A 9,881-nucleotide genomic window follows, 5' to 3' on the forward strand; every position below is an offset into this window, starting at 1 on the left:
TCTCATCCTCTCCAACTCAGTTACTAGCCACTTTCTCGGATACCCTTAAACACCTCTTCCCCTGAATCCCGAAATCCGCGGTCACAAATCTGAAGTCGTAAGTTCTGGTACTCACCGCCATGGTCTGATCCTATTCTATTCTATCCGATCTAACGAAAACCTCTGGAACAATCATGCTCACTTCGAATGATAATCCCATACGCGATGTAAAGTTTCTGATGTGCGCGAATTTCAAACTCCTGTTCTGGTACTGGTACTCAGGTGTTTTCATCCCATCCTATCCCATTCATCCCAGTGAAATGTTAGGAAATTCTCGAATAATGTCAAACGCTACATCGCACTGCTTAACCTCTGACCACCCCTTTCCTTCCCTTCCACTCTCGCATAATTTTTTGAACAAATCCGATAGGAGAAAAGAAATTCCCCGCTCTTGATATAATCATACATTTACATTTACCCGGTACCTACTAGATCCCTCATCCCTTCTCGAACTACAGCAAACACTATGCCCCGCCCCTCTCCTCTCCTCTTCTCTCTTATCTAACCACCTCCAAGCATCTAAATTCCCACATACACTCAGCATCTACTTTTCAATTCCCAAATCACAAGAGTTCAGATGTCAGCCTCAATATCTGAATTCAAAGTCATTCTCATCCTTGTTTCGATTCCCAGCCCCCTAACTTCAAATTCCTAACCCTCAACTCTAAATCCGAAACCCATCTCCTTCCACTCCCCTTCCCACTTACCCTTTCCTTTCCCTACCCTACCCATCCCAAGCCGAACCATCCCATCTCCAATCTTAGCACCATCTAAAATTTCCGCCTCCCCCCTAAATCTCACATATTCAACACAACCCTCAACCCTCAAACCCAATTCCGCCATCACAATCACAATACTCATCTCATCGTCCGTTCCTCCAATCTTCCATCCATCCTGAATATCCTTCCAAATAGCCTTTCCGCTCCACTCCCATCCGCTTATCCTCACCTCAGGCTCAAGCATGCCCAGTCTCCTAATCTCAGATCTTCATTCCATTCGATCTCCGTCTTGAACTCCTTCCGTTCCCCTCCGTTCTTCATATACTATACTACACCTCCTCTAAACAACACCAACAACGAAAGTAAATCAAGAGCAAAATCAGAACCATCCAAATCCAGATCCAGATCTAATTTTATACCTATACCTATACCCATACACATCTATACCCCCTCCCAACTTCCTAACTTCCAACCAACCAAAACGTTCCACCGTAACCCCAATTCCTACCTACCAAAGAAATACCTCACTCATCCATCCAAATCTCAAGCCTCAAACCCCGACTACGCCTTTTCTCTCTTCTCTCTTCATTCCTCACTTTTCCCTTCCATTCCCATTCCCATTCCCTCCCCTCCCCCCCTTCTCCCCTTCTCCCCTTCTCCCCGTCTCCCCTTCTCCCCTTCTCCCCTTCTCCCCCAAAACTCCAAGTCCACACACACATCCCCATCCACCCCAAAATCCACCTCAAAATCCTTCCCAAATCCACATCCAAGCACAATCCCAAATCCCAAATCCAAGTCCAAGCGCACACACCACACCGTACCTCAGATCATTCTAGAATTAATCTCCAGAATAACCGCTAAGCTACGCATTTCCCATCTGGCATTGACCATTCTTCGCTGAAAGAATTAAGCATTCAATAGTCTGTAGGAACTAGTCTAACCTTACCGCTTGGAAGAGTCGACACCTATAGTAGATGAGGACATCGATATCTTGACAATAGGCGAACTTTGATTCACTACATTTGTATCCCATCATCCAATCAAAATGCAACAGGATAAAACATATAATCTTTTAATCTTCAAACTTTCATTGTATCAGAGCTGTGTTATCTGATCTAACCCTAGGACAAGAACCACACGGCCAGCAATTCAATCCTTAGATGTCTCTCAACTTCTCCCTTCAATTCAAAACACCCCATCCATCCCATTCCATCATACCTAGAATATTCCCATTGCTCGATCTTCAATCGTCGATTCCATTCCCATGACCGTGATCATATCATTTCCAATACGCCATCCATAAAATAATGGATCCATTTCATCATTCGCCAATATCAAAGTCTAAATGATATATACGCGTCCCATTGTATAGCATCAACCAAAAGAACCCCACGCTAAAGCAACTACAAACGCAAAAAAAGCAAAGAGAAAATTAGTTTAAAATGTAACATGTATGAAGATCTTTGTCAAAGACAAACTCTCCATCAAAAAATCAAAAGATAAACAAGCAATAGTATATTGCTCTGGCACAAAGGCCTATTTCAAAGCCGATCAAAAAGTAAGCTAGATCTTTGGGTATTCAACGCGATGAAAGCAGGCGATAGCAACGCTAAATTCGACTCGCAGCAAGCTTTATATTGTTGAAGACAAGCCTGGCGATATTGGTTGAAAATTATGTGTCGATTCGTACATCTTTCTCTCAAATAGGCCGTTTCTTAACGTGACTGTGGTATAAAAAAAGAAGGGAATTCGTAGAATTCGTAAACGTCCAAGTGTGTATATGTAATGTTCCAAGTTTCGTCTAAAAGGTACTCCAGTGCCAATCTCTTGGGACACTTGCTGGAAGACTTTCGGGCGGACCTTTCAATTGTTGACCGATGAGATTGTCGACAACTCTACCTCTGGCGCAGTTGACGACTGGAGTAGTGGGAGTTCTGGGTTCGTCTTGAGAACTTTCGCTGTTGGATCGACTGGATCGTGCAATAGACCAGCTTCTATACTCGTGCCAGCAATGTTCGCAGGAGCGACTTTGAGTGCCCTTTGGGTGGTAGTTGGCATCTTGATCAAGAGGAATTGAATAACCAGAGTGTTGATCGCAGAAAATGTTTCCACAGCGCCGGCAATGATGGCGCCTTGTAAAGTATGTGAAGTATTTTGTGCAAGTAGTTTCATCGCAGATGGAGGATTCGGCATCAGGCTATTGAACAATAGAGTTAGCATCCCATTTTGGTAGATATTAAAAAGTAAAAAGACTGGAAGATAATCGGCATGTAAGGTGGATAGATATTTGTTTGAAGCACGCGACCAAGCCAAGCGATGGGGAATGGTGTGCATGGTGGCTAGGGATCCATTGCGACTTTCTAGCACGTAATATCCCTCAAGGTATTGCAACATTTGTTTGCACAAGTTACAAATACCCCCAACACCCCAAGACTTCTTGAACGCAAAAAGATAAAGGTCAAAAGGTAAGGCTCGTCCATAATCTTTCCAATTTCTTTCTTTTGCTTTGGTTCGAAGAAACAGAATGAGAAAACTTTTGCTAACATACCTTCCAGTGATTTCTTGTTGGCAATGAAGTTACCTTTCCAAGGCCCTCACCACTCCATTCAGATTCGGTTATTGCGCCCAATCCAAATTTTCCGCTATCTCCAGTCGATCTTCTAGTCAACGTTGTTGCGCTCTCCAAATCATCAAAGCTGCTATGCATACTTTGTGGTGGAGTAAGTGGTGATGGCTTCATCATTCTCCTAGGTGGATCTGTTGGTCTCAAAACCGCTGGCACATACAATGGTGACTTGGGTGGTCGCAACTGTCTAGTATGCGCTGGTAAATAATTCGGAAGTCCATTTCTTGGTGAAGTGGGAGAAGCATTATTTGGAGTGGGCGGAGTTGTGTTTGTCGGAGAGATTTGTTGGCTGTTGTAGAGAGTATATTGAGAAGGGGAAGTCGTGAAGTGCTGAACCGGCATTGCGAAATCTGTAGACATGACTCTGGATTTCTCTGATGTGAAGTCGTAAGTGGTAGTAGAAGGAGGGTAGGAAGTCTGTCGATTTGTTTCGAAGAACATGGAATTTCACTCTCACTTTCTGATATGAGAGTTGAGGGTTAATGAAATGTTGCTTTTCTATTTCTTATCGGTGAAAGCGACCTAAGGTAACAGCGACCGAACGGCGGCGATATTATTGTGCGCCTCCTAAAGATAGAAGACGGTAGGTTGACGATGCGGTTATCGTAGGCCTTACAATTATTATAAAGCCTTCTTCGGAAAGTTCTTATGGAACCAACGTCCAAATTCGATTATTGAGAAATGACGTGTGGATGGTTAATAACCACAATTATATTCTATTGATAATAAATGATCAATAGAATATGATTGTGAGAGGTCAATGAATGATTATTTATTATGATGTAAGCTATTAAAACTGTATGACTTCGGGTGTCGTGTCGAGAGGAAGGGAAAATAAGGGAATCTCGTGTAGAATAGGTGAGTAGGAGGAATTCGGTTTTATTTAATCTCTTGGTAGCGTTGTAGTGTTGTGGCGGGTGTATTGGATGATTGATATCCAGGTAGTTCTCGCTTCGACCAATTGGTTCTTTATGAGTCGATATGAGAGATAACAATGCAAATGCAGATGCAAATACAATCCAATCTTCTTTCAAGGATCCTTGTAAAGCTTTTCTAATTTCCCACACAATGGGACTTGGGGAACTAAACTCTTCGAATCCGATGTCTTAAAAATGTAAGATAGATAGGAAAGGTATGATAGGATAGGATAGAATGGTCGTATATGTCGATGTTGTAACTCGTTATACAGGAGGATAGAAGATCGAAGGTGTGTAAGAAGGTAAAATGTAGGTAAGACTTGAAGTAGTTGATTGGTAAGAGATAGAAGTTAGAAGTAGAGATATAGATGGAGGTATAGATGAATATAGATAGATATAGAAGTTGAAGTAGAGACAAGAAGTAGAGACAAGAAGTAGAGGCAAGAAGTATAAGTAACTTGGAAGAAAGGGTTGAAGTCTTTGTAAATTTCCAATTGCTTTACTTTTGGATGGAGAAGGTATTTCGATATTGGATGGGTTGAGACGAGATGAGATAATGGAGGAGAGGGGGGGGCAATTTGATATGTATACTCCGTACGCACATTGAACAGATAGAGTGGAGGGGGGGTGGATAATGGAAAAGTGGATTGAAGCTAAGATATGGGATGCTGGAGTAAAAGTTAACGATGTCTCCTCGAGTCTCTACTTTTTTACCTTTGCTTTCATAACTACCCGAAATCCGTACTCGAGTAATTAACACGTGCATTACATGGGAAGAACCCAGTTGGAAACGTTTAAACTAATTTTGATCAGATATCTACCGGTCTTCAAACTACAGTACGAAGATAATAGTTCTCGGAGGGCTAATGTTAGAGATGGAGATATATGGGTAAATCGGTATATGGATAAGTGACCATTGGGAGCTTAGTCTGTTTAGACTCTGGAGCTTGTAGAATGGTCTAGTTTCATTCAAGGATTTTACTTCCTCACTATCGATTTGAACATGACTTTTATGAGGCATGAAATATGGTGTAGAGAACGTCGTAAAGAGTATAGAATTAGAAGGATCTATTCTCATTCGAGTCGTTCGATGCTGCATATGTGTTCAACTCCATTGAGCATTTCTGTACAATATGTACATGCATCCATTCATCATAGCAAGACTCAAAGCCCGTACAGAGGTGCAGTCTACACGGCAGAGCAATATTCCCAGTCTCGCCAATTCCGTTCATGTACAGTAACTGTACATAGCAGAAATTAGTATCACCGTCGGGAGAATCCACTCTTCTACGGAGTCGATGAAATTGATGATCAGCTAAGCATCAAGACTTATGAATTACTAGGGTTTGATTGGACATCAACTCACATAATGAAGTGGATTAGAGAGAGAAAAAGCTAAGACTTGACATGATCGAAATAGGATTAGATGCCTACGATAGAGATCCATTTAGCATCGGTAAATACCAGGGTTAAAGGAGTTCGTGCCGAGATGTGAGCCCAAATTGATCAAGGATGCGAAACCACCTACGGAGAATGTCCTCCTCGTCAATTCAAAGTTTTCCCTTCCAGCCACAATTGACACAATGCACGGAACTTGGGAGTTTGTCTCGGGAGGTAGGTGGTAGTGAAATGGTTAGTGAAGGGATAAGAAACGAGAAACGAGAAACGAGAAACGAGAGAGGACAGACAATTACAATCAACAGGAGGAAAGAACAGATATCAATACACAGTCCTCTGTAAAGCCGATTTCAAACATTAGATAATTGAGCGGTCAAAGAAAACAAGTAGATATGTGTAACGCTCACCACATATTGAAATTCATGCGCCGTCAGCCTCAAATAAAGATGGAATCTGGGTTTATCTCACACGCACACATACACACATATACACACACATCCTCCGCACGTACATACTACCTACACACACCTTGCCTTGGATCTTGATCTACCAATCTTATTAAGAAGTTAAACCAATCTTCACTTGTCAACCATCAAGATGACACCCGAAACTTGAGAGAAAAGGCCTCGTTAAACTTTTTTGAGAAGGGATCGACTAGGGTCTGTGGTTCCACCGTATGCACTAATAAATCACTGTCGCGTGTGCATACGCTAAAAATCAAAAATCAAGGGTCTAATGCGAAATTTGATTGGTGGCCAAGTGTTTTCTTATCAGAGTAATGTGATTGGTTGTGGGTAGAGACACTATGATGTATTACGACGGTAACTCATCGGGAGGACGGATGCTGAGGTGGGATCTTGGTTGGAAGTTTGGAAAGCTTGAAGCTTGACAGGTCTTGAGTCTTGAGTCTTGAGTCTTGACTCGAGAATACTGCTGGGCAAATGGGCAGTGGAGGCTCACGAGAGAGAGTCGGTCGCATATAGGCAAGAGGGTCATAATGTTATCGACTTTGGGGGAAAGGGGGCAATGGAGACCACACATTGATCGGGGACTCCGTTTCATTACAGCAAAGGAAACAATCGAGAGAACGTCTGAACAACATCTGAACACATACATCTGTTCTTTACATCGATCCGTTGGACACATCTGAAATTGTAAGATGCTGCAATCTGATGTTCTGGACTCCTTGATACCGAAACCCAGGTGTCTCGGTAGGTTTAGTACCGGTATCGTAAATCTAATGGCGGTTTTGAGTGACGACTTTTATCTCTTGGCTCTATGATAGTTTGGAATCCATCATGAAGATCACAAAATAATCAACTTACTCGTAACTGGAGTATATGTGCAGTAGAACTTGGGCACTCTACTCTCGGTACTCTGAAGAATTTACAGCGTCATTGGGATCTTGGGATCGCTCTGTGCAAGTCACAGTGCAACGTGAATCAAAACCTTCCCTTATCTAAACTTTCTCAAACCAAGGAATTTTGATAACTTTGCAACTGATACCGTTCCACACAACGCACATCTCTTGGGGTTTCTCCGTAATCCCTTGGATATGAGTTCTAAGGATAAAACTCTTGTCCTATGAGCAATCAATGGTGTTGTGCTGTACCGGTAAGCCTGTAGGCTGTGACAACATATGACTCGCGCATACGGCGGCGACTATCGGAGTTTGTCGGTGGTCGCTACTTTATTTATCGCTGTTAAGCTGCTTGGTTAAAGCTGTCTCACGAAATGCTTTTCATCACATCCAACCAAATTCACCAGAGTGCACCCCTCCAAGATCCATTAATCTAATTCTCATAATATAACTGGTTCGTTCTCATAGCCGACAAATTTCCCAATTCCAATCCATTTCCGGAAGATCCATTTAAACCGTTGAAGCATAGTAATCCTCTAAACTCAATCAATCATTAGTCTGAAATCTCGCCCTGCCGCCAGACAGAATCCAAAAATACTTGGCCACACAGAGACCTGGGCTGGGTAAAGTCTCTAACGCTACTACTTAGTTGCCGAGAGCATTTAATGACCCGACAGCATGCTAATCGGTGCGACTTCTCAAGATCGTCACGAAACGCGATTCAAATTAACTGTCTTTAATGACGATGTACAAATTCCATGGCCTGGTGAGAATTAAAATTTTGGTGATTGTATGCAGAGCTCAGGGGCCTGATGATGGCCCTTTATGCTGATCCGGATTTTCCCTTGGAGTTTCAACCACCCAGAGGTCATCTCTCAACGCGGTAGCGAGTTTACTCCGTACCTCGTACTTCGTACTATAAAATCATCATGGGATGTAAATGCAAGAGATGCAGAAAGGTGGTATCACTGTGGGGTATTGGGGATGGTTCTAGGGACTATTCGATACTCTAGAAGGCCTAGAAAGAATCTGTACGGAATCAGATGGACCATTCGATCACTGGACTCTTTGTGGATTGTTGACAGCTCAATCTTTGTGGCAAAAGATTAACCCAACAGCCTGGAAGCTTTTGAAGATCTGTTATCAACTCAACAACTTGCCGATTGTTCTGTGAGGCTGTAAATTTCTTCGGCAAATTGTCCTTGGCTTCTTCGGATCTCAACCGGATTAATTCTGGCACTGAAATTGAAGGTGGGAATTTTTATTGGGCCCTCATGTGGATTTCAATTTTCAACACATCGACCCCTCCAGAAATGTGCCCCCATTCTTGGAGATTTCCGCTTCACGTTTCTTTCGAGGCTTGTTATTTGCAGTAGCGGACCCTTTTCACTCTATGGTACACTACCGATATTGGCGAGGCGGAGTGTAAGCTAGGATATGTATACAGTGCACCGACAAATTTTGATCGTGAAAGCTTCATGGCAGTTAGAGGGATTCATTTCCAGTCATGCGGAGGTTGAGATTTTAAATTATTGATTGCTGTTTCCAGTTTGAGGGTAAGTCTCTTAGAGAAGGACGTGCAGGAGTCAAGATCCTTCCGCTCCAGGTAAGGCTGCCCCGGATCCTATCGAAGTGGCGTAACAGTTTCATGCTCGTCGAAGGAGAAAACAATGGTTCGTAGGAAAGAGAACAGTCGTTTGTCGTTTGAGGCATTTTTGAAGCCATCCATATTTTTGCCTAAATTAAGGGTCTTCGCGGGTAACGCGGACTATGGGGAGCTCCAATATCCATTTCGTACCCATTCCGCCCCATGGTGTGGCTGCATGGACCATCGTCAAAATTGACATCTCCGTGGTCTTTCGGTATTTTGGTCTAAGAGGAATTGTTCTTTGTTTACATCCATTGCACCTTTGTAATCCTGATGATCTTTGGAAACTTTACGAAACTGGACACAACTGAAAGTGAGGATAGTTCCTGATCGTCGAGATCGGATCCTTCAACGTATCATGATAGTAGGCCGTCTTTCTGGGACGATCAAGCCTCCATGAGGAAGTTGAATGCGCTCGTTTAAACCCCGGCAAGTGAATATCTTGCCATATCACAGTCGTTTTTGTTGATATCTCTTTCTCGATCTGCGGTGATGCGTGTCCATCAAGGATTGGATTGTCCGACATCGCAATCAGATTCGCGCAAAGGTTGATCCTTATCAGAATTGACTGTGGTTGAGATATGTCCTTTGGAGCCACGCAGAATTGCTCTTGTCGATTGACCGAAGGCTAGTGATGCAGTCTCCCTGCCCCCATAGCAGTTATCTCCAGAAGAATTCCCTGCCCACAAAGGTGACGTACGAGCTACTAGGCGTTGATACAAGCAGTTCAACCGGAGATATTGTGTTATATCGGATAAAAGTACATGGCCTAGTCGAATCTTCGATTGTCATGGTATGGTTTGCTGCTTCAAAATTGAGATCTGGAAAAACACGGCTTCTTCCTCGCAAGTTCTTGGGAGTTGGCAGCATCTTGAGCCCTCACGTGCTGGATTTTCCAAGAGAGATAGACCAGCCTTTGCGCATGCCAACAGGATGTGAGGGATTCTCATACCAGAACTCGCTGGATTATAAAAAAAGACTACTGCCTTGTTTGTTTTCTTGCTCTACATCAAATACATGGCGTTTGATTTTTCTCATTCCATTCGGCTTTTCTTCGGGTTTGCCATCCCTTGAGAAATTTACTGGAACTCTCATTCACCAGGGATTAATTTTTGCAACCATACATCCCAATATCCATGGGTTGCGTGCCTCATATCTTGAGAGTTCTCATTTC

At 43.0% G+C, this 9,881-nt stretch overlaps 1 protein-coding gene across 1 annotated transcript; it reads right to left on the reverse strand.

Annotated features, from left to right (window-relative positions):
• Positions 1–2,559: 2,559 nt before the first annotated feature.
• Positions 2,560–3,825, reverse strand: EAF01_006886 (uncharacterized protein; the record flags this gene model as incomplete). The annotated part of the gene is made up of 2 exons (XM_038915140.1): positions 2,560–2,955; positions 3,307–3,825. 2 exons carry the CDS (start codon positions 3,823–3,825, stop codon positions 2,560–2,562), a joined length of 915 nt encoding a protein of 304 aa, XP_038768778.1.
• Between the last annotated feature and the right edge of the window lie 6,056 nt (positions 3,826–9,881).

Source organism: Botrytis porri (assembly GCF_014898465.1).
Source record: "Botrytis porri strain MUCL 3234 chromosome Unknown BPOR_009, whole genome shotgun sequence".
Classification (NCBI taxonomy): domain Eukaryota; kingdom Fungi; phylum Ascomycota; class Leotiomycetes; order Helotiales; family Sclerotiniaceae; genus Botrytis; species Botrytis porri.